Below are 26,409 nucleotides of genomic sequence, written 5' to 3' on the forward strand. Positions count from 1 at the left end.
TTCACGTCAGGCTGGCTGTAATTTGCATACAATCCATTTCTGACGACACCTAAGAATTCCACCGTGTTTATCAATGACGAAAACTCCTATTACCATAGCTTATTAAACCTTATTGTTTGATTTGCAAGGAATATTTTTTTTATTGAGTATTAAATAGTAATCAGCCAGAACTAACATAATTTGGAAAGCACCTTCATTGTTCCAATTTAATTAAATCAAAATTTGAAGTGTGCCTTACGAGGTTAATGCTAAATTATAGATTGCTTGTTGGTTTACGCCCAAATAACGACGGAAGTGCTGTTAAGTGCAACCCCTTAGGAGAGTTTGCACGGACCAGAGTAAACATTTCAAGTTAAGGTAGCCCTTGACCCAGGGTTAAGTAATGTCAAAATCATTTTTTTCCACCAACATTCTGACAATCTTTTATTAACATAACAAGTCGATCTTCTTGAGATTCATGTACATAAACTTCATTGAGTATGTTTTTGAATGTCATGCGAACAGATGTTCCAACCGAAGTAAGTTTTTGTCCTTACGGTGTATATAGCCCATTAAGTCGAATGTCCATCAATTTAAAAGTAAGTGTTTACTCAGACAAGCAAAAAGTTGATGCAAAAACAATGGTGTGAACACATCGGCAACGGCTCGAAACATAAACGCACGTGACCGCCTCCTGGGAACGTTGCTAGTCTATTCTTTGATTATGATAACGAATCTTGAAAAACGAGCGTTTTTTTATGTCATTATTTTTTCTCGTTTTGTTTTATAACCTGAAAACAACACACGCACACCTTTAATTCTAAATGGTGTCGTAGTCTCAAGTAATATATAATCTAATAGGCAAGTTAAAACTTAGTTTGATGTACCGTGATGAGCATTCTGTGTTACAAATAGAACATTACTGTTTACTTATACTACTTAATAACTTCATTTGATCCGGCCAAGTGTAGGGATGACTAAATGCGTACGGGTTTATTCTGTCGCTGATTGTTACGAATGTTTGCTCTCAGGTTTGGCCATGTATTTTTTTTAAGCATATATTTTCACCGGGACTCTCCAACCTTAAACAAATGCCGGAGCGTTTTAATTATAACGCTAGAGTTTAAATTTGGGACCTTTTATTATTTTGGATTGATCGCCAACAATGTACTTCGCGTTTTGTTAAAATTATATATTAAATTAAAGGTTAGATATATTTGTACATAGTCATATTTAATGTTTTTAATGTATTGTTTTTTATAGTATATTGTTTAAATAAAGGAAAAGAATAACAGCAAAAATTACATACTATCTGATCAAGTCAACGAAGACTTTTACAGTAATTTTTGAGAAAATAGAGTCATAGTGTTTGCTCTATCCTCATTAAGTAATGGTTTAATGATGTAATTACATAGTTATATATATGTAGGTAATAAGTAGCAATAACGGTAATATAATGATATAAGTAAACGATAGGTACATGTCAATTACGTAAATCGTAAATTAATTTATATACATGTAACAATTGCTACGAGTAACTGCACTTTTCAATAACTTTACCTGTGTAACCATTGTATAATACAGGACATGAACTTCTATATTTTTATTGTAATGCAATTTAACAGCCTATATTGCAATTTAACCTATATTGGAAGTAATAAAAGCTCTGTCACAGTGACATTAACATTTTTTTTTGTAAAATTAATAAATTTCAGAAATATTTTGAAAAAAAAAATACTTTTTTTTTGGTAACACGACCTTATTTTCTGTTAGACGCAATTTCGATTATTTAATCTTTAAAATAATAGATAACTACTTTAATCCTTTAATAATATATAGATAATACTTTAACCGCACGGTAATTGTGGCGTTCTTAGGTGGAACCTATATATTATTATCTACCTGTGGAGTCTACGAGTGATGATGATGCATTCGAAAGCCCTAACTAGTTTCAAAACGTGTTGTCAATTAGACGTGATATAATACCCTTAAGCCCCGTTTACATTATTCCAGTAAAATTGTTCCAGTAGCATGACACTGCGGTGCTCGATCGATCTAGTGTAATTAGTTAGGATTGCGACCGCGCAATGTATCGCTATTTGAACGATTTTAAGCTCTTTGTTTATTGAATCAGGCGTTACTTTGCGGAGGTCCAAATCAATGAACTAAAATAATTTCTTTGCTAACCCGCGACCTTATGATAGTTAAGTTTATGCAAAATATGCGTGTTCATGCAGTTCCTCCACCTCCACACTGTAAAAACACACACAAATCACACAAACCCAACTATCACCACCACCACACTACACTGACGCGTTTCGCACTCAACCAGAGCTAATCTTCAGAGCAACACAACCGTACACCATGCTACCAGATGTTAGACCGCTTGTTGTCTCGACATATGTCGACCAGAAAGAACCAGATAGCCCAGTGGTTAGAGAACCTGACTACGAAGCTTGAGGTCCGGGTTCGATCCCCGGTTGTGGCAGATCGAGTCTGTCTCGGTGTCACGAGTCCTGGGTGAGTAATTATGTATGTATTTATCTATTTAAGTACGTTTATCCGTTGCCTAGCACCCATAACACAAGCGTTGCTTACGTTGGAAATAGGCCAATTGGTGTTAAAGTATCATGTAATATTTATTTATTTTATTTTATTTATCTTTAAGTCTATGCTTAGGAAGCACTATCTGTCATCTTGCGTATGAATGCTATAGTTACCTTATTAATATGTTGTTATGTATCTATCTACCTATCTATCTGTTTAGATTTGTTGTGTATAGTTTTATGTATTCTATGATATTGCTGTATATACCTGTGTTTTCTTTACAGCTTATTGTATTGTTACTTACTTCCTGCAAGAAGCGAGATCTAGTTTGCCGACATCGTACAGCCGCAAAGATCGCAGTTCCTTCTCCGAGCTCCCGTACAAAGCTGATCCATCCAAGAAGGCTGTCGCCATATTCATCTGGTCCCGTGAATCTAATGACAGAAAATATTACATCCTTAGTACAAAGTGGGGCTGGGCAGTGCAATCTAGTCTTGCCGTAATGCCAAGTTTAGGCTGATAACCTCCTTCCACATTCTTTAGTGAAGTCGACTAGTGACACATTATATTTACGTGTATTTGAAGATTGGAACAAACATTGGGGATACTTTAACTCTACATTTTCTCTTTATCTCTAATTTACACCTTTTCAACTAAATTAGTAAAAGAGTTAGAGTAAAAGAGTTAAAAGAACTAGGGAAGGTAATAAAAAGATTGACTTTATCAATTTAACTAAACACTAAATAATGTACAGGTTGATATTCTGTACGTATTCATTAAATTTCGAATTTTCTTAAAATTAATGAAATTAAGTGACTACTTTTTTGTTAAAGTTAGTACGTAGCAAAAGTATGTAGGTATGTGGAATCTTCTAATTAATTTAGTATTCATTTCTTTGTCACTGTTTCATAAAAACAAAAGTAAGGACCCAGTGTCTGGCCATCTTAAGGCGACTCAACCAAAAAAAAAAGTTTCCTGAGAAAGAGTTTTACGGTAGTATGCCATTAGTTGTGAACTCACCAAATCCACAGGTATCGAGGTTTCGGGTGGGAGCCGACCGGATGTATTCGCAATGACCTCCACGGCAGTCCTTAAAAAAAGGCATGTAGACACAATAAGTAAATCTTGTTTTATGGCCGAGGTGAGCTCGTAAATTAGAACACTTATGCACTAATTCCTTACTGATATTATAAACGAGAAAGTATGTATGTGTGTCCGTTTGTTGTTCCTGTACACGCTTATTTAATTGAAATAAAATTTAGTATAAAAATACTCTGGGAAGGACATAGGATAGTTTTTCCCGAGAAGCGGGCAAAAAAGAAGAAATAATACTTACAATCTGGCGATATCGAAATTGAAACAGGTAAAATTAATGAATAATTTTAAACACTTAGGGGCTGTTTCAGCATCCATTGATTAGTGTCAACTGACGGTTAAATGTGATGCCGTCTCCGTCTATTAGAACAAAACAAATAGAGACGGCATCACATTTAACCGTCAGTTAACACTTATCAATGGATGGTGAAACAGCCCCTAAATATACAGACCAAATTTACCGATGTAATTTTTAGGAATTTAGTGAAATTCCGAAATTGCAATTGCACTGCCGGATCTAATAATTATTAACGCGGGTAAAATCGTGGTTTAAGGCCAGTCTCTAATAAAATTACATGTTGATCTAAGTCCAATTTTATTAATGTTCGGAATTGGTCGTAAACTCCTAGTTTTACTGAGTAAGTGACAGGTACGTTTAACAAAGATGATAACATGGTTAGTTTATTAGTTTCAATCGTTCACTAATTAAGTATTCCCTTAAATGCCAAAAGAGATTGTAAAATGGTAATCAGTGTTATGGGTTTATTAAATGTATTACAGAATGATGATTATAACCTAACTGACTACAATAAAATAATTATTTATTAGCTGCTGCCTGCAACTTTGTTCGTGAAGAATTCATTTAACTTGGTACTCCATCCAAGTAGGTACTCGTAAGTCTTGGTACTTGGTGGTTGGTCTTCGTTTGGTTTAAAAAGGTTGCCTGGAAGAGATCGCTCTTAAGCGATAAGGTCGTCTATTGTTTGCCTTGCTGTTTTCGTTCTGTGCACATGTTTTCTGTATCGCTTACTATTTCTGGTGTACAATAAAGAGTCATTGTATTGTATTGTACTCCGCCCAACCCGCGGACACTTTAATTTTTTCTGGGATAAAATTATCCTTTGTCATGGCTTCAAACTAAACTCAATCACCTACTGAAATATTTTGAATTAATTTTAAGATACCTTGTAATTATATCGGTTGGTATATTAAACATCAAAGACCCGATATCTCAAGACGACTCTTCGGCTTTTTAGTTCTCTTTACCATCTCATGAAACTTTGCGCGAACTGAAGGAGCTAAGATAGGGCTTTGATAAGTAACTATTACACGATAAAATAAAATGCATAAAAAACACATATTAAGCATCAAATACCTAGGACCTCAAGATGACTTTTTGGCTTTACTAGACATATACTTCTCATTTTCTCTTCCTTACCAACTCATGAACATCTTTGCGAACTATCTTTAGTTCGCCTTAGCTATAAGCTATGATAAAGAACCATTACATGATAAAAGAAAACTTGTACCTACCACGCCCCTTGCAGCGTTTACGAATAAAATTACTTACGTAATTTTGTCTTCGCCTTCACAGAGCACAGCAACATAAGCATACGTTTTGTCGGAACGCGGCAACCATTTCCAATCAGTATGTTAAACAGCCCTCAGACAAAGCCCTACTCGAGATTATTTCGACCATTGTGACTTTCTCGAATCCGGAATGTATGTTTTATGTAATCACATGTTTAAATAAAGATTGTGCAACACATTTGCTTTTCTTTGTCCGTTGGTGCGTGTGCCCTAAATAAGCACGTAAGAGGGTGAAGTTGAAGTTTTTTTTGTTACGATTTGAATGCAGTCGATCGGTTCATTAAAATAATTTGATTGATTATTATTCTTGGTATACTTACTAAATTAAAAGTACCTATTACGTCCCAGTATTTCATCACGGTGGTGTGTCAGTAATTTAGAAACCACTGATAGACCATATTAAGTGATCAAAATTTGATTGAGAAAAGTTGGTAATTAAAGAAACAATAGGTACACTCATTTTCTTTGGGCAGACGTGTAAAAAGAAAATTGAACCAAAGATACTTAATCAAATCAGTGTTAAATTGTTTTTATTCTAAATTGTATAGCTTTTTTTAGGAAATGACAATAGATTTAGATATTATAACGAAATAACTAAAACAAGTCAGCTCAGGGACAAGTTCTCATTATTTTAGTTCTTTCATACCTACTCGTTATATTCCGCCCCGGGCCTCATAATGATTGGTTTATTAAACATTGGCGTGTCCGTAAGTAGTAAACTACTATTATTAGTTCGCAAATAAGATTTTATCTGACAGTTTCCTTAAAATTTAAAGCAGAAATGACTTCATATTTCCACTAAAGCGTGGTTGTTATGCACATTGCTATATGTATATTTAAGTAATTACTCGTATGGTGTTGATCCTTCAAGTTCGTGAATAAATCACACAATTTACACCTACAGTACTTTCATGGACCGAAGAAATACAAGATAAGTACTTTATTACAGGCATGCTATAGTAAGAGCATTTTAGGGTGATTTGTATAATTTCAGCATGCATTTAGTAATAGTAAACGCTTAAATCAGATACGGCATGTTGCATGATTGCGTACCTTTTTGCGTCTACGAGGGGTGTTTAATAAGTAGGTGATGAGTATGACATTTAAACTGTTTAGTGAGGAAACAATATATAAACACACTCCAATAAGATTATTTATCTGCACACTTTATGCTTGCTTAAGGTACGCTACAAATTTTGCTTAGGTATATTATGCGCACGCATTGCGGTGACTATTTTAAAATACGCACTGCTATGACAAAAATAAATAAAAAAGCAACACACAACTTTACATCCACACATGACTTCCAAACTGTTCAAAGAACATGCAAAGTTTTTTTCACAAGGCCTGTACATTTCTCTTGCAGCCGTCTACGTCCTCTAATTGCCTCATTAAGGACTGTAAAGGCCACTACACTCTATTAGGCCTTGAACAATGCAACCGATCTTCTATATGAGACTAGGCGGGTCCATACGGAACCACGATTTCCTGTTGTGTCACTGCTTTCACCTGTCCCCACGTGACCTCGCGAACAGCTGTTACGAATAACCTTGTAACAAGCCGAAAGCGTATTGATATCTACATGTCTGACTAAATTTTGGTTTCTTTAGTAAATCGCAATTATGAAAATGTTCTTTTGCCGACATACTCGTAAGACCACCGTGAGACTCATACATATCTATTAAATGTAAGTATTAAGACCTATTAAAGTAGGATACATGGGGCACGAGGCACTCATGTATTAGAAGACGAGGGATGCTGAACATGTTTGCGACCAAGTTATGGTACCCTGTCAACGTGTGATTGAATGGAGAGTCAAACAAGAAACACGAAGATTGTTCTGAAATACGGCGAATGCCTCGACACAAATGCGCAAGTGATAATACATTTAATATTTAATTTTCCGATTTTTTTTAATACTATTTTGAGGATATTTTCGATAAAAGAACTGAACTTTAGTGAGTATAGCATTTATATCCAAGTAAACTCAAATAATCTAGCTTGTTAAGCTTTCTTACAATTGTAACATTAAAAAAATACTAAAGTATGCATTAACTATACTGAACTTAGTTTAGCTAAATCCTAAAATATAATAGTAAAAAACTATTACTTAGTTACTATTTGCTACAATCAGCTAACCTGCGTTATTATCCATTAACCCAAATTATAATTACGAGAATGATCTTTGATAATGATAAAGCTACAAAAAAACACACGCATTATAAACAATCATTTATAATTTGAGCATCTGCGGTCAAGTTCATGACTTAAAAAACTAAGTACCAGTTAAGTGGGCGTCGATTACGCAGGCATTCTGAGTTGCGACACCATCCGTTCCTCTGGACAAAAACGACGTCCGTCGGCCTTCGGTACGAGATGTGGTACTGTCTTTGTAGAACTTAAATGACATGGGTTTACTTGGCCCTAATTAGGTTCATGTGGACTGTACAAGTTTTAGTTTGCATTTGTCTTTTGTTACAACAATAGAAACGAACTTATTCTATAATTACACTTGAAAGCGTTGTGCTGTGTCACTGAACAGGAACAATAATAATATACTTATTGCTGTTTTTCACTTCATTTCTTTACAACTTGCATTCCTATCATTTAGACAGTTAAGGAGCTGTTTCACCATCCATTGATTAGCGTTAACCGACGGTTAAATGTGATGCCGTCTCCGTCTCTTCGAACAAAACAAATAGAGACGGCATCACACCTAGCCGCCAGTTAACACTAATCAATGGATGGTGAAACAGCCCCTAAGACACATAAAAAAATCCTCACACTAGCTCACCTTCTCTTAAATAATACGGACTAGTATTTATGCAAGTAGTTTTTTTCGCTTCGCTTGCACAAACCATTAGACCCGACAGTTTAATTTAAGTCCAGGATTTTAATAAAATCACTTTGAAAGTTTAATTAATGTTGTTTAAAGAAAAAACCGGCCAAGAGCGTGTCGGACACGCCCGAAATAGGGTTCCGTAGCCATTACGAAAATGGCTGCTATTTACTCTTAAACATACTAATAATTCTCAAGCAAACTAAGCCGTTGTAGTTTTCCTTGAAAGTTTAATATACTTACTACCTGACTTTTTCCAAATTTTTCCACCCACCGGTTTAGATTTTAGAGGGTATATTCCCAAGATCCAGTTACGTACATGCCGAATTTTATTCAAATAAAAATTATAGTTACTATTTTGTTTACATTCCTCATCACACATATTTAATGGATTTTTTTACTGGTATCTCTTAGAGATGTGTGACACCAAATTATTAATTCAAATATAGATCGTTTTAACGTGAGAGAGTAACAACAAACATAGGCACACACTCATAACCTTTGACTTTAATAATAATATTAAGTAGGACTAGCAAAAAATACAGTTCAACGTCCGCTTCATTCTACTATATAGATAATATACGAGTAGTAACTATGTACAAAAATTGATGACTGTTTCGTACCTAGTATAAATGTTGCCCATAGCTGGGCATCACTTTGTACACTTGTATTTGTACCTAGCAAATTATATTCAGCCAAAGAACTTAGCTCATTTAGAGCCTCGGGGCAAAATGTTTCCATATTTATTAAAAGATGGTTCATTAAAATTTTATTATACTCATGGAATAATGTTTAATAGGTCATATTTTCCTTAACAATCTTAGGCGATGGTCAGACCAACAGCTAGTGGCGAATTACAGCCTTAGTACTCGCATAATAAACATATGTTGCCACAATGTCTGATTATTAGACTTTAGTAACTTATTGTTTTGTAGAGGCAGGAATTCGCAAATTTATTGCTTGAAAGACTTGACTCTTGAATTATAACCCCGTAAGCGTGAAAATAGTTTATCTTGGCAAATCTGGAATGAAGGCCCAGTATAGACCACATTGGCATATCTAGGGTTATTTTTAATGGGGGGCCTGGCCTGGATTTTTGTGTGAAGATATCAGTATTATAGAATTTTGAATCGGTAGCCCAACATCCTGGGATGGGAACGGCCCACCCGGCCCCTCCTCTATATATGCCAATGACAGACCAGTATAGCTGCTTACCACTAGCCACTTGTCTGTCAGATGCCTTAGTATGTATAGGTACCTATATAAGTACAATGAAGTTGCATTTAATATTATTTACCTATTGGCTGTAATAAACTGCGACATCACAAGATTTATTGATCGGATAATACGAGTTAATGATGTGGTATGTTTATAGCTTCTTCTTATCAAAAAGAGCTTTATAATTGTGTAACTTGTTAGCTACTTGTAACTTTAACGCATTATGAATAGTTTGTTTGTTTGTTTGTTTATTCTCTTTATTGTACAAAAAGGGAAAACAAAAAGGTTACATAAAAAAGTAAAGTGTTAAGTACAAAGGCAAGTTTAACAATTAGTAAGGTAATAAAAAAAATGCGCCCGACCGTGTTGATCTTCAGAAGTAGTCAAAATATTAACTCGATATTATGTAGACATAGACGTAGAACGCACATGACATTTAATACATGTACTAACTCAAAATGCTTCTGTATTACATGTTGAGTTCATTGTAGAGGTTAGATTAAAATTATTACCTTTTCAATACAGTTTTATTTTGAGTTAATACGGTATTGAATGTCATGAGCGAAAAGCTGGGATTAAACATGAAATTATTATTAGATGATATACATGTATTTAAGTAGGTATTAATTGGAGTAACTGGCAGTATACGCAGGAGACCTATGTCCAACAACTGAACTGAACTGTGGTTTTTTTATCTTAATAATACCTATCCCTAGCCTAGTAACCGTAGTACAGGATCTGCTTAGTGTAGGGCTAGGTGAATAGGTGTCAATTGTCCCATGAGCAGCGTCGTGTGTAGACCTACCTTGTTCCCGTTGGCGGTGCTGATGAGATCGTCCATCAGCAGCTGTCCCCAGGCTGCCAGCATGCTCGTGACGTAGTCGTGGTCGGCAGGCTGCGTCAGCTGGGCCGCCGCGTGCGCAGCCAGCGCCGGCGCCGGCACGCGCGGCGGCGATAGCGGCTCTGACACGCCTGTGGACAAGGATTTGTATTTATCTATTCTAAGATATTTATTAACTTTATATGTATAATCCTACTAATATTATAAATGCGAAAGTTAAGAAGATTTACATGAAATTCAGTATACAGATAGTTTTGAGTCCCGGGAAGGACATAGGATAGTTTTAATCCCGGAAAATTGCACAGTTCCCGCGGAATAGCGCTAAACGAATTCTACGCGGTTGGAGTCGCAGGCAAAAGGCTAGTATACAACAAATGTCATTACAAAAAAAATAAGAAAATAGAAGTAACTTATTCTAAGCCTAAAATCCTAGGCCTATTAACAAATATCACCCAGACCGCTATTATTGGACAGGGTGCCCATAAGGCTGGCTGAGTTTCCTCATTAAACGGCAATGCCAATACGAGTACGGTGACCGAGGATTGACGTTAGGTTAATTTGTATTTTAAATACATAAATAAAAAATACTGGAAGACTACCTCATCAAAGCCTCCAAACCCGAAATACTGAAATACTCGTTGAGTTTCTTGCCGGATTCTTCTCAGCAGAGGTTTTTCCGAGCCGGTGGTAGATTTTTTTGGACATTTTAAGTGCTTGTTGTAGCCTAAATTGAATAAAGATATTTTGACTTTGACTTTGACTTTGACTTTGACTTTGACTTTGACTTTGACTTTGACTTTGACTTTGACTTTGACTTTGACTTTGACTTTGACTTTGACTGCAAAAAGAATAATTTAATTGAGAATTTTTTAAGTATTTATTTTATGAGAGATATGTAAAATAGTTCAAAATGTCATACTGTAATCCAGACAGTGATTAACTACTTAGTGTCAACAATAGCTTGTTTTTAACAAAAACGTTGTCAAGTTTAGTGTGAAGTTTAGAAGGCTGGATGGTACTGTAACTTTGTAGTCAATTTAAAATATCACTGGTGATACTAAACAGAATAAAAACTGTCTATCTTTCCAAAACGGGTGAAAGTGTTACTCGAACAAAGGATGTACTTGCCCAAAATGCCCAGTGATTTCACCCTCCTATGCTATGTAAGTTTTAAGAATTGCTATGTAAGTCTTACATTGTAATAATTATACAAATAGTGCAATATATTAACGATTGCAAGCATTGCATTTCTTTAGATAACACTGGGTACCAGTTGACGTAAATTACTTTAATTTATGCCGCGCAACCAGCAAAGTGGTTTTAGCCATTGGCAGTTTCGGTATCGATACTAAGCTGACATTTCAAAATTTATCTAGATTTCGCTGATCTGAAAATTAGGAAATCTGCGAGATATGGCGCTTGCTTAATCTATGAAGTAAAGTATAATTATGACACTTGACTTGTATTTAATTGAAATAGTAAAAGTTATTTGAAAGACTGGTAATATGACGAAATATTGCGAACCTTTTTACAATTCGAACATTTGACGATATTTATTATTAGACAGATTTTAGTTAAAATCACGAGGGCTGACTTAAGAGAAAAAAATATATCAAAATGATGTCTAAAGTTTGGATTCAGTTGGGTAAAAGAGACATAATGCTTAATATTTTTTCAGGGTTTTGTAGTCGTACCCAAAAGATGCCAACGGAACTTTTTTACGAAGGCTTGTTGGTCTGTCAGTCCTTGAATTATTTTACTATAGCTATAGCAAAAAATAGTAATAACTTTTTGTTAAATGTCATGACTAGACTGGACTATGAAATGTCACCGGATTTTTTTCCATGTCAACGTTATTATGAAATTGACATAAAATTGACTTTTATTGGCTTGAGTAAGTAAAAACTTTTTTCACTTTATCAGCAGGTTTGCGATTTTTCAGGACATTAATACTATTACGTGAATCCCGTGTGGTGTCGGGTTAGAATTAAACCTCTTCATTTCTTCCGTGGATGTCGTAAGAGGCGACTGAGGACAAAGGTTAAGGTATACTCTATTTGGGAATACAGGCGTGATGTTGTGTGTGTGTGTGTGTGTGTGTGTGTGTGTGTGTGTGTGTTGTTGAATTTAAACAAAGGCTTGTAAAAACAAGATGAAGTCAAAATTAAAGGGGATTCCAATAGAAATGTGTTTTTTTCGCGTTTTACGTCGATTGTAGTCATTTAGAAGCGCCCATCGAAAGCATACATTTTATGCTCCTGTCCTGTCCTGGAAAATCGCAAACTATTTTGTAGTGAAAAAAGTTTTTACTCAGGCCAAGTAAAAATCAATTTTATATCAATGGTATGTTAATGTCAATGTTAATTTTATGTCAAAACGCTGACGTGGAAAAAATCCCGGTGACATTTCACAGTCCAGTCTAGTCAACAATAAGTACATACAGTCAGCAAAAAAAGCTTAAAATAAAAATTACATATTTAACAAAAAGTAATTACTATTTTTTGCTATTGATTGTTACATATACGACTCAGTTCGAAAGTAACTGGACCATTCTTCATTGAAAGGTACATAGGAAGCAGAGGTCATTGGATGAATTACCACATGAAGCCTTTCTCTTCCTAGTCAGTGAAGGTGACAGGTATAACGTTTCATCTGGATTGTAAGTTAGTTTACTTTATAGTAACGACTGTCCACGATTCTGTGTAGTTTGCGCTTCTCCATAACGCGGGAGGTTTGAATTCACTCGAAATTTTAAAAACTTACCTCGCGCTCATAAAAGAAAGAAGAACAGGAAAATGAAGTAGCAAACATATTATGTAGATTGAATAACCTAACCTAAATACCCACTTACAAAAGTTAAAAACCCCTGACATTGTCATATTTGAATGTCTAATACCTCAATAACGACTGAACCGATTTTTATGAAACATAGCTAAGAACCACAGCAACAAAAACCGTTTTTTTTCTCGTAAAAAAAAACAAATTGGAATCAGTCCACCCTTCGGAGAGGTAAGATGCAACAGGCAGACAGTTAGACAGACGTTGGTGTCATACATCCACCTGGAGAAAGTTCTGTCTATTGTGGTGTCCCCGCTAAACAACATACATGAGGTACAAGGTAGGTACCCTTCTTTTGTATGTATGTAAACTCTTTATTGTACAAAATGAGTAAACAAACACAATTGACAAACATTGAGATATATGTACAAAGGCGAACTTATCCCTTTAAGGGATCTCTACCAGTCAACTTTTGAGTGGGTGAGAGGAAAATTCAGTCAGGCACAGACAAAAAGTGAGTGTAAAAATTTAAATACATAGTGGAAGCTACAATACAATGATTTAAAATTTAAAAAATATAACAAATCTATAAAAGAATATATTATAATATTTTGTGTTGGGGGTTAAAAAAATAGGCACGGAATCGCTGCCATGTTCAAACATTTCACGTCAAAATGAAATGCGCAAGTTACTGTCGGTTCTACTCTTTTAAGCTGTATAGGAAAAAAAACTTAATATCCTGTTGTATGTAGTAGTAACGTGTCCGTATAGATAAGTCGACGTTCCATATTCGAAAAATGACTTAGGGAAGCAGGGAAGTCCCATATCAATTCTGTGCACTACTACATACAACAGAGGCCTTATTGCCGAACGTCTCTGACGCTCGCGATCGCAATCCAATGACAGTTTTTGTATGCGAAATCTGTCATTTGATTGCGTTAGGCAATACGGCCTCAGATCAACTTCTTAAGTTTTACCTGTACCTATTCTACAGTGTAGTGTCTGACAAGATTATTTTAAAGCCGAATCAACACATTAATTTCAGAACTGTCACAATACACAATAAAGATCCAATTGTGATAAAGGTGTAGAAAATAATGGGCGGGTTGATTGTAGGCGTTGCCCGCCATTAATAATACCAAACGAATTTGATTTACTTCACTGTCTGAATTTTGTATGGAGGCATCATTAATAACTGAAATAATAATAATGTTTGGGCCAACCAAATAAAGTTTTTTTTTTACAACAGTTTGACACCCAGTTACGTAATGCCTCATCATCCCAGCCTATATACGTCCCACAGCTGGGCACAGGCCTCCTCTCAGAACAAGAGGGCTTGGGCCATAGTTCCCACGCGGGCCCAGTGCGGATTGGGAACTTCGCACGAACCATTGAATCGCTTCGCAGGTTTGTGCAGGTTTCCACACAATGTTTTCGTTCACCGTAAAGCTCGTGGTAATTTCGAAAAACTCAGAGGTGCGAGCCAACGACCCTCTGCTTGAGAGGCGATAGGTCAAACCACTAGGCCACCACGGCTTCAATGCACGTAATGCCTAGTATTACTTATATAGATTTTTTAAAACGAATTCAGAATACCTACTTCAAAACATGGTTTTGTTAGGTACCTTGACTGAACATTCCTGTAAAGGATCGGATTTTTCAATTAAAGATGTACTTAGTCAATGCAAATAAGGCGACGTTTGTGAATACTTGTCAATCACAAATAAAAATCTTGAAAATAATTTTATACAAAGAAGTGTTTATTCAAACTTATCTAATCATCTACCGAAATTTTCTAAATTAATTTCATGACATAGTGTTAAGCCCATTCCAGAAATCTAAAAGGCATATTTAATTACCTTCAATATTCCAATTCATTCGCCTGGACAGGACTTCTTGCTATTTAATCAAAAAAGATCACTTAGAGACAAGGTACAAACAAACTACTGTGTCCAAATGACATACCACAGAGAATATTTTCAAACCAACAGCAACGACCTTTGAACCACAGCTTATTCATCCACAGTTAGTTGATTAAATACAAAAATATTTTACAATGGCATCTCCAATATCCTAGACGTGTATCTGCCACGTTTAATGTGGCTTCGGATTGCGGATGTCGTAAGTATTATCGCTATCACGCTTTGACAATCGTGCCTCAAAGAAAGTTGTACGGCGGGGTTTAATCAGCCCCATCCATCAACTCTTTACGCAAGGTTACGTCGTGTACTCTCACATAAGAGTTTGGATTTTAAGTGTGTACGCTGTTATGAAATGTCCGCTATGTCGACGATGAGACATATAGACATGCAGAATTAATAACAAGAGATATATACAGGATAAAGATCGAATGCCACATGGATGGCAACTACCTTAAATATTGATAATAGCAGATTTTGTATAAAGGGGACTTTCCTTTATTAAAAAAAAACTGCATTTATGGATTTTTGAAAAATCGCTTGTCTTAGTCGGGACTCGAACCGGTCAAATGCGACAAAAAATAAAATGCCGTATTTAATGTTGCAGTTCGAAAGGGTTACTGATAGGTAAGGTTCATTTATCTCTAAATAATATTCACAATCAAAATAACGGACGGCCATGAAAACTAACAATAACCTTTTAATTTTGTTTTCACCCGTCACGGGAAATGCACCGCAGCTACCTTAAATATTAGAAATAGCACATTGAACGTAATGGATACTTACTTTTATTTTAGAAAATAATAAATACTTCATTTATGGATTTTTGATTTTCAAAATTCGAATGAAATACAAATACAATCCAAATAAAATGTAGTTCCGTCCATGTTCCGTGACGGGTGCAAACAAAATAAACACGTAACTGTTAGGTTTCATGGTCTTCTGTTATTTTGATTATGCATGTTATTTGGTGATAATAATGAACCTTATCAGTAACCCTTTCGATTTGCATAATAAAAAACGCCATGTTATTTTTTGTCGTATTTGAAGGATCCCGGTCGAGTCCCGGTTAAGACAGACGATTTTTTTAGAAATTCATAAATGCAGAATTTATTGTTTTTAAAAATAAAAGAATGTGTCCTTTAGACAGAATATGCTATTTCCAATATTTAAGGTAGTTGCCATCTATGTGGCATTCGATCTTTCCACCCTGTATAAATGTTGTCTCTTGTTTGTAGATTGACGTCGCCTTGCCTGCTATTATTGCGCACATTTTTATACTTTTGCGTGTACAGTACAACAACGCCCTCAGGATGCTGTTGGGGCTACCGCGCCACTGCAGCGCGTCTGGAATGTTTGCTGCTGCCCGAACGGATGGCTTTCATGCGGAAGAAGGCCGCCTCTCTTCTCCGTCGTGTGCGCGGTAGCGGCAACGGCATCTTGACGCTTGCTAAGCGTTATGACAGTCCCCTCGTATGGCATATGGTGAGGAAGGCTATAGGTGCCACTAGCTAATAGTTATAGTTATCTTTGTAAGTCTTTACTAACATAGAATTTAAGCATTTAATGTACAAACTAACCAAAATACTTATATAGATGATTGTGAAAATTATCTGAAATAAAAATTTATTATATTATACGTTATTTGAATAAAAATATGGATAACATTTTGGGAGTTTTTTTTTGGTTAAATACTGACTGACTATTTGTACGAAGAACCCCGTACGGTTGGCAACCCAAGTTGGTTTCTTAGAAATAAAATATTTGAACACGAAAATTAGCCCATGCAAAAGGGGCGGGCATTTAGTAAGTCAATAACAATTCACGATGTCTAACAAGTTCTCGGAATCTTATTTTTTTTATATTTGATATATTTTTTTAATGCTACAACCGGTTCAATGATTTACTTTGAAAATTTAATTTATCAAATCAAGATACCGACATACCTACGAGTTCGCAGTCGTGTCTTTACACTTTGGGAATGACCTTTAAATAGATCAAGTTTCTTGGTAGTCAGGTTATTTATAACTTTTTCTTAACATTCGCGAGCGAATGTACATTGTGCAGCCTTTTCGATTTACTGATTTCTTTATGTTTAAAGTAAAACAACCTACGCCTATAACTTACGCAGTTTTTTTATTTTTTTTTTATTTAAAATTTAAGTTTTTCCTCTGCTTCTGAATTTTTTTCAAGATTTGATCTATCTCAGCGAAAAAAAAATTAAATGTCCATTGTTTAGCTTACTACTAGCTTAAAAACATGTCCGTTATATGGACTTTCAAAAATAATAAATAATCTTATCAAAAAAACATTGAACAGAAAAGAAAATGTGCATAAAGCAATAATTTAACTATACTAAAACCGCGCTAAGTCAGTACAGTGCTAGGTTGAGTGGTAGAGATCCCTTAAAGGTATAAGTTCGCCTTTGTACATTTTTTTATTCGACTGGATGGCAAACGAGCAAGTGGGTCTCCTGATGGTAAGAGATCACCACCGCCCATAAACATCTGCAACACCAGTGGTATTGCAGATGCGTTGCCAACCTAGAGGCCTAAGATGGGATACCTACCTCAAGTGCCAGTAATTTCACCGGCTGTCTTACTCTCCACGCCGAAACACAACAGTGCAAGCACTGCTGCTTCACATATTTATCTCATTGTTTGTCAATTGTGTTTGTTTACTTATTTTGTACAATAAAGAGTTTACATACATACATACATACTACCATCTTATCTAAATCGAGGCGCGAACTTGATCAGAATGCATTCTGGTTTAATTCAGCAGCTATGCAAAACTAAATAAATAAATAAAATTACCTTGATTTCACGCGTTTTTCTTTAAAAAAAAGAACTCGTTCACATTTCAACCCAATCTTTCGGTATGAGTTTTAGATGACTTGCCCACCTATTTATTTTTAAAATTAAAATTTATTTATCTATTTATTTTTTATTTTGGATTAAGTTGTCTGAATAAATAAATTATTATTATTATTATCTCCCATTTAAGTTTGTCGTATTAGTTACGGGACACCCTGTATGTGCGTTGGACAGATAACTATACTGAGAGTTGCTTTAAACAAATTCTATTAACTTTTGGACCCAGCTATCCATAACTATTATTATTATATATTATTATATGATCATCATTATCATTATACACATAATGTACGAGTACATATAAATATTTTAGTCAGCTATCAGAAGTGCTTATTTCTACTTACATTTATTCTTGCTTACATATTTATGTATTAATTGAATCGTATGGCGTACATTGAAAATAGGCTGTATGGTAAAAAACAAAGGCAATAAGTGTCAACTATTATCCCGTACTATTGTAAACTGTATCATGGTGGGCCAGCAATACGAGTACGTTCTTTTCTAGGCAAAGGCCTCGTTGTGGGACGTATATACAGCGTGTAATTTTGATACTACCTCAAATTTTAAGGATAGTTAGTGAAAGCCCTAATTATCACATTTTATTATGTTTTAGTAAAAAAATAAGACTTATTATTTTCCTTATAAAATTAATTAGCACGCAATGTATCACTACGTGATACTACTTTGTTTTTGTTCAAAACGTCGCACTTGTTGACGTGACAGCTGTAACAGAACGCTTCTGTCTCGTATCAAATGATTGTACGCATTACATTGCTGCTCGAAAATATTTCAACAATTAATTACGCTCTGGTAGTTAATTCTAAATTAAAAATTTGTTTTGATGTCGGTTCACAGCACAAATCTTCGTCTAGTTACAGTTTGAGGTAATCAAAAATACACGCTGTATAGGTCGAGATCATGTTGTGATGAAGCTCAGTTGCCCAGATACTTCAAATATCTCACAGTAAGGGTTCTAAACACAGCATGCGGAAACAGTATTACATGTTTTGCTCCAATAAAATTTAATTGACAGTAATTAGAGGCAAATCATGCAAAGCGGAGGACACGCTTCGTTGGGAATCATTTGTCATCTTGTATTGTTAGTTCGCTGAAGTGGCGTTGGGCTGGCCACGTCTGTCGCAGGACCGATGAACGGTGGAGCAGACCAGTCCTTGAATGGAGACCACAGACGGGAAAATGTAGTATAGTGCGTCATGAGGCACGGTGGTCGAGGGGCTGAAGACAGTTTGTGGCGTGCCATGGAAGAGGCCTATGTCCAGTAGTGGACTGCTGTAGGCTGATGATGATGATGATTGTTAGCCAAAGTTTGCTAACAGTGCTGTTAATGTTTCCCTAGAATAAATTCATAGTCTAGCTCATAAATATATGGACATTACCAAGACTTCTGCAAGTTTGATACACCACTATTCTGTTTACCAAGTTTTAACATTCTACAATTTCATAATTCTTTTATTTTTACCCGACTGCCCGAAGTAGTCCATTTCTTTTGTCCTCGCTGCAGCCTAAACGGATGGACGGATTTTAACATATGAGGTGTCATTGGATTCGTCATAACTGTCAGAGTGACATAGGCTATACAATATTCTTCTTTTCTTCCTTTTAGTTTTTAAGGCAGTCGGGTTTTTGATTTTTTAAATTTATCAAATATCTTATACGAGTATAGGTACTTTAAATGAGAAATTCTTGTATTTTTATTTATTTCGTGGATCTCGGAAACAGCTCTAAACGGATGAAAACTGCTATGTGGAGGTTTTCGAGGCAAGCAAACATCTGATCTAGCTTGATCTTATCTCGAGAAAAACGCGTTTTTGAGTTTTACCCCAAGCAAAGCTTGGTCGCTCACGTTCATACCAACTTATTTTTAAACATAGTAATTACGACAAATAGTTATAACGACAACTTGTAGTCAAATAAAGCACTCCACATTTACGATACTAAGATTTCGTAAGTAAATGTGAAATTTAACACACACTAAATTTAGTAATTGTAAAGAAGACCCCTGTTTCCCGTACCTACATAACCAAGTCAAGAAGCATTAGTTGCACTGGTAGGTAAAGAAAAACTATTCCTGATACATAACTAGTTGTGAAGAATTAATGTTTTCCGGTTACTAAAACAATATGGCCGACATACAGAATTCTTTTCTACTACACTATACAATCTATACAGATCAAAATATTAGTAAACAATAAAGAAGGTGTAGAATCAAAGGTGCTTCACACTTTTCACCACCTACCTGTACCCCAAAATTATTTAGACAGGGGGAAGTGCCATGCCTTTATCCATACTTATAATATTATAAATGCGAAAGTGTGTGTGTGTTTGTGAGTTTGTATGTTTGTCCGTCTTTCTCGTCGAAACGGAGCGACGGATCGACGTGATTTTTGGCATAGAGATAGTTTATGGGCTAGAGAGTGACATAGGCTACTTATTATCCCGGAAAAGTGCACAGTTTCTGAGGGAATGGCGTGCGATAACCGAACTCCACGCGGGCGAAGCCCCGGGCAAAAGCTAGTTTTACTATACGTAAAGAATACTTACTATGTAAAAAATTGCTTTAAAACTTTAAAGTAGTACCTAATGATATGTTACTACTCGTTTTTATTTAACCGATTCGCGACGAATACTTTGTTGTCTACAGCTATCATAGGCGGAAATTAAATTAATCGTTCAATTGATCGGTTGCTCTTCATTATTGTTTTGCAACCATCGATGGACTTGGTAAACTATTTTAATAACAGCCATGTAATTGATTGATACAGGTGTTATTTGCGGAGTTCCATAGCAAAGAATTAATATTATAAAGAGAAAATGCTCGATTGTGTTTTTGTTTGAAATGGATTAACTTAAAAACTAGTTAGTCTTGATTTAAAAAAACTGTTTCACCCGTAGAAAGCTATTCTATCTTGCCGCACGAAATGTCGCAGGTTTCAGCGTTGAAAATTCGCATCGCGTCGATTCACAGTTTTGTGTACAAGCCCTTAACAAGGTAGTAAGAGAGAACTCTTGCGGCCACTCACCATCAGCGTATAGAGGCGGCAGCAGCCTCAGGAAGACATCGCCTCTCCGACCCCACGGCCGGTGGCGCACGTTGTTACACTCCCCGCTAGCACTCCGGTACTTGCTGGGAGGACATGGGGTTCTGCTGACCTCGTCCTCCGCTGACGAGCAGTTAAAACTGTAAAGAAAAACAAATATGTCAAGTTACAGAATATTCGTACTCCCACTAATGTTATAAATGAGAAAGTTTCTAAGTCTGTTTATTTGTTTGTTACTTTTTCACGTCTAAACCGTGGAACCGATTTGGATGAAATTCGGTATACACATAGGGAAGGACATAGGATAGAATTTTCCAAGAAAATTGCATAGTTCAAAAAATATATATGTTCATTTCATTACAAATTTTACAATTGAATTATATGATGTACCTAGCTAATCTTTATTTTTAAATATTCGAATTGCTAGGCTATGAGTTGCCCTTAATAAATTATCCCGGGGGATAGTGGATAAACGAATTCTACCCGGATGAAGTCGCAGGCAACAGCTAAGTAGTCTAAAATAAATGAACATTGTATACTTACTTTGATCACCCTCACTGCTTTGTTGGTAGTGGGTGAACAAAGTAGTTGTTTATAGTTTACTAGCTTTTTGCCCGCGGCTTCGTTCGCCTGGAATTCGGTTATTGCGCGCTGTTCCCTCGGGAACTGTGCATTTTTCCGGGATAAAAAGTAACCTATGTCAATCTCTGGCCCATAAAGTATATCAATGCTAAAAATCACGTCGATGCGTTGCTCCGTTTCGACGTAAAAGACGGACAAACATGCAATCAAACACACACACTTTCACATTTATAATATTAGTAAGTAAGTATGGATTGATATGGAAGTAACGCCTGATTAAATTAATTAAATATGATCTAAAACCAACTTCTTCTTTTGTTAAAATTAAATCAATTAAAGCTAACAAAATACTAACGCGTCCACTGATGATTCATATTCTCAACACAAAGCACTTGTATATAATCTGTGCTCAAGGTGCAAATTCTATTATTTCAAACAAGCAAATAATGGTCCTATTTTCACGGAATTTGCTCCACAGCAAATTTTTGCTTTCAAGTTGATTTAGGTTGGGTTTACTGTGAAAAATATGTAACATCTCTTTCGTTAGTTCAACCTCGAAGAATATGGATATATATCGAGCATAGCTTTTAGTTTAATATAAATAAAAGGCTCATAAGTCGAACGTTTCAAACGCGTCAATTTGATAAAATATTCGATTATTTTTTTAGACGTCCTGTATTTCTAAGTAATACAAGTATGTACTAAGTAGATAACTTGGAAACTTCAACAGAATCTTCTACTATGTCAACAAAAAATGTGCCCACGTAAATGAAATAAAATAAACACTCGAACCCAAAGCTGGCGTATTTAAATCGCAATTACCGTATCTACATTTTCAACAAAGCCCGTAAAAACAACAAAGGCGAGCAAACTTTGCTTAATTGAATCAAAAAAATGCAATCGGATTTAAGAGTGCGCTGAACTATAATCGTCACGCTGCTCTAACTAGGACTGAAATATGAAGTGTTAAACTGTCTGTTTATGCTTATCTACATAACACATCATTTTTTGTTAAAACAGTTCTAAGTACAAGCTTCTTGCCCTGTTGCTCACGGTTCTTTAATCTATGCACGCCGCGCATCAAAATCTTTACCGGAGGAAGGTCAAAAGTAACTTAAAATATTTGTAACGTAGGATTTTTTAAAATATTTATCACATTTGCGCTAAATTAATACTTATTAATAATACTAACATTGTCAACGTAACAGTGGGTAGTTTTAATTTTGGGTGATCGCTGAAAGTCACAAAAATGTGGCCTGCCTGGAAGAAATAACAAAGAATTGAAGACACAAAGAAGATAGACATTGATGGATAAAAAACTTAAAGGATTTGGTTGGCTTTCATATCCCCTAACATACCTTACAGCTTATTCATACAATAAGCTAGCCTGTAGTCCAGATTTAAGCTAGTACAGCTAGCTGCCTATCGATTAAGTCTGCTGCCTAACAAATAGGATATTGCCAACGCTAATTTTCACTCAAGCCGTTGGTAGTTCTTACAGCGATTTCAATTTATAGATTAAAGATTTTGAATTGACTAATAGCAAGTCAGATTAATGCTGTGGCAGGAAATACTTACCCGTCATTAGCTCCCAGTAAATACCGCCGTTCCAATGCTAATGCTTCGCTCACAGCGCGCTTTAGGTCACTGGGGACGGCTTGTAGACTGTCTTCTGGCTTGCTCTGGGCTAGTGTGCTAGACACTGCTAATAGCAAGAGGAGACTTCGTCTTAATCTGTAACAAAGAAATGTTATTGCAAATAAACTCGTGTTGTAACTTTAGAATCGGTCCTTAGTGATGGCAGACCAAAACAAAAATAGACAGATGACTTTAGATGCTTAGCAAATGTGATGGCAAGAGCAACCGTTGCCTAGTTTTGGGGACGCAAAACCGAGCTCGGGGGACTCTAGAGCTGGCGGTTATCTCGCGTAAAGGATGGGTGGGATAGGCAAATAGAGGGGTAATGTGGCGTGCGTTTTGGTGTCCATGCCAGTGACGTCTATCGACGACGTCAACGACGTGTTTTCCTTATAAGTAAGTAGGTAGGTTGTTTGTTTCATTTTTAGCTCGGGTAGTAAAAAAATAGTTTGTATTGTAATTTGATTTTAAATAGGTAAACAAATTTTAAACCGACCAGTATTCCTCGTAGTAGTAAATCTCTATTGGTAACCAAATAGTTGAAAGAAAGAAAGAAAGAAAAGAGTTGACAGCCTCGCACAACGTCGAAGCCGCGGAAGAGTTCTTGTATTGGTTGTGTAGTTTTAGTTATTTTTTAATTTAAAGTATTTTAAGTTGTAATCTAGCAGAAGGTAATTTTATTTTAAATCATATCTTTATTAAAAATAAGAAAGTAGGTACCAATTATAAATACAAATCGTGAAAATTGTACCATATTACATTTGATTTTTGAAATAAAATAATTTTAAATTAAAGGCACTGTCGTCGTTTTGACATCATACTCTGTTTATGTGAATTTTAAAGCCGGGTTCACAATGACGAAATTTTTTACTTTTAATTATTTTCTCAGATCCAAAACAAGTTTCAACTAAATAAGCTGGAACACATGATGTGTTAGTGTACTTATTTTTTGACAAATGATGATGTCTTATCATTTGATATGTATTCGAAAACGCAAGCCATTATTTTCTGAATGGAAAGCAAAAAGATACGGATATCTTTTCGACGACATATGGCAGAAACAATAACTTGGATCACAGTTGACATAACACAAGCAGTAAGTGAACGTGAAAAAAATTATATACCTACCAAAATAGTTTAATAATGTGAAAAGGCTCCACAACGCTTCTTTGACAACTTGACCGTTGCCGGCTAATGAATAAATAAACGAAAGAATGGATTATTTAGCTACATTTGTAAAACTTGCTATTAACAAATATCAAAACACATCAAATTTTGAAAATAATAATTGTATTCTTTTTCTAAAAATATATCTGTAGAAATACTTTCTCGTTTTAATATGAACTATTGACAAACTTTTTCCTTTAATCATTTGACTATTCTTTAAGAGAACTGTATGTTCAGTGTGCTGTGTCCGAAGCTAACAAACTGCCTTCATATGTCAAGATGAATACCACTCTATAACTGGTTCCATTCAGGAAGTGACAGTTCTGGCTGGCAACACTGTAAGCTTTAAACTTTTATAAATTAAAAAAAGAACTTTAGAGCGAGTTTAAAAGTTTTTAATTTTCTTTGCGTTATTACTACGAGTAAAGAGCACGTTGGGTTATTAAATATGGAACATTAATTAGTGATTATTGTATACAATTTCTTGTTTAGGTGTTTTTTTAGTTATTCGTCATAAGTAACCAGGTGTTAGGAAACACTCGTTTTTATTTTTGAGAAAGAATTCATTTGAAAACAAGAATGTAAAATAAAAATATTTTACTACCGCCGTTTGCATATGTTTAAATGGTTTATTTATTATTTTATAGCGATTAAAGGTGGAATGGATTACTGAAGCAATATCAAAACTTGTTGCATATCAACTAGCAGGTATAAGAAGAGCGTAATTAAATTAAAAGCCGCAGAAGTTGTTAATTCAATTACAAATGTAGTTTTTTTTTACTTAAATTACAGTATACATTTAATTTTTTATGCTTTGTAAACTAAATTAAAAATGAAGGTATTTTTTATTATGTATATATGAATGAAATAAATTAGAATAATTTATTTCCTACGAGTATGATCTAGGAAGTGACGCCAACCACAAGTTAAATGCAGCCACATGGCCACCACAATTTCATTTATACACATGACACCACTCGCTCCAATATCTACTTTCTACTTGACTTATGTCATTGTAGAAAAAGCTAACATAATCATACATTATGTCAAATACATCACGTTGAATACCTCCTTTCATAAGTCGTTTGAATGGTGATCTCTGTGAGTAGGTAGGACTATCATTAAAATTAATTTAAATTAAGTAATGCAAGAAAATTATTGCATGGTATGAGCGACCAAGAATTTCATTTACGACCCTAAGTTTCAATATAATGTGCATCAGTTTAAAACATCAAAGAACATTTCACTTACAAGTTAATAAAACAATCAGCCGTATTGTTTTTTTAACCCTCTATGCAAAAAGTGACAGAAGTTTGACCGCTATGTGTGTGTGTCTGACTGCGATGGTCTGTGGCAACATAGCTTCCAAACAGATGGACCGATTTTAATGCTTTCTTCGGCCATTTATGAGACATTGAGTTTTCAAATGACAATGTCGGGGGTATTTAAAGTATTATAAGAAAAAGAATTTAATTTAAATTTTCTATGTTGGTTAGGTTGTTCTGATATAGGAACTGTTATTATAAATGGTAAAACACTTAAGCCCCACTTAGACCACATTAGAACTTGCATACAAGTTGCATTACATCGCAGACTATTGAGGGACAATGAATTCAGTTGATTATACAAATGCCGCAATGTAATGTGCATGCAAGTTCTCGCATAGTCTAAATGAGGCTTAAACTTCTATGCTTTTCAACGCAGGTCTGGTTCTGATTATTATACAACTTTTGATGTAGGTAAGTGGAATATTTTGTCTGACCGTTTATAATTAAAATGCAATGTCGATTCTGTCTTAATAGAGATTGTGAAAAGTTTGTCATTTCAAGGACTTTAAAGTCATACGGTTTTGTGAAACAACATAGCGACATGAAAGCAAAAAAAAATTAACTTAGTAAAACAATACTTTAAAGATTATTTCAATGATTGAAGTTTTTCTTATTATTTTAAAACTCTCACACATTTATAAAAAAAGTAAATAGGAATAAAAAAAAATGTGTTTTGTTAACTAATTTTTTTTTTAATTTTTGTAGGCTTGGTAACGAAAGCTTGAAGTCAAACATTAAATAATTTAGAATAATAAATAAGACATTTCCTATCCACTAACACTAGGCTAGGCTATCAGACATAAATAGTATCTAAGTAAATAAAATAATATGTTAGGATATTGACCTGAAAAAAAAAAAGATTTTAAATGTTTCAATTAACTGCAATGAAAAATAAGAACTTAATAGCATAGTAACTCAATTAAGATAACAAGGAATTTTGCTATTATTATATT

At 35.0% G+C, this 26,409-nt stretch overlaps 1 protein-coding gene across 1 annotated transcript in view; it reads right to left on the bottom strand.

Annotated features, from left to right (window-relative positions):
* LOC141429095 (lactoperoxidase) overlaps positions 1-26,409 on the bottom strand; it is a 113,300-nt gene that overhangs the window by 30,465 nt on the left and 56,426 nt on the right. Inside the window, exons 2-5 of the mRNA XM_074089289.1 lie at positions 22,902-23,057; positions 20,724-20,881; positions 10,074-10,240; positions 3,547-3,616 (exon numbers count right to left, since the gene is read on the bottom strand). Of these exons, the coding sequence (XP_073945390.1) occupies positions 3,547-3,616; positions 10,074-10,240; positions 20,724-20,881; positions 22,902-23,057 (551 nt within the window). The remainder of the gene's footprint in view (positions 1-3,546; positions 3,617-10,073; positions 10,241-20,723; positions 20,882-22,901; positions 23,058-26,409) is intronic.

Source organism: Choristoneura fumiferana, chromosome 6 (assembly GCF_025370935.1).
Source record: "Choristoneura fumiferana chromosome 6, NRCan_CFum_1, whole genome shotgun sequence".
Taxonomy (NCBI): domain Eukaryota; kingdom Metazoa; phylum Arthropoda; class Insecta; order Lepidoptera; family Tortricidae; genus Choristoneura; species Choristoneura fumiferana.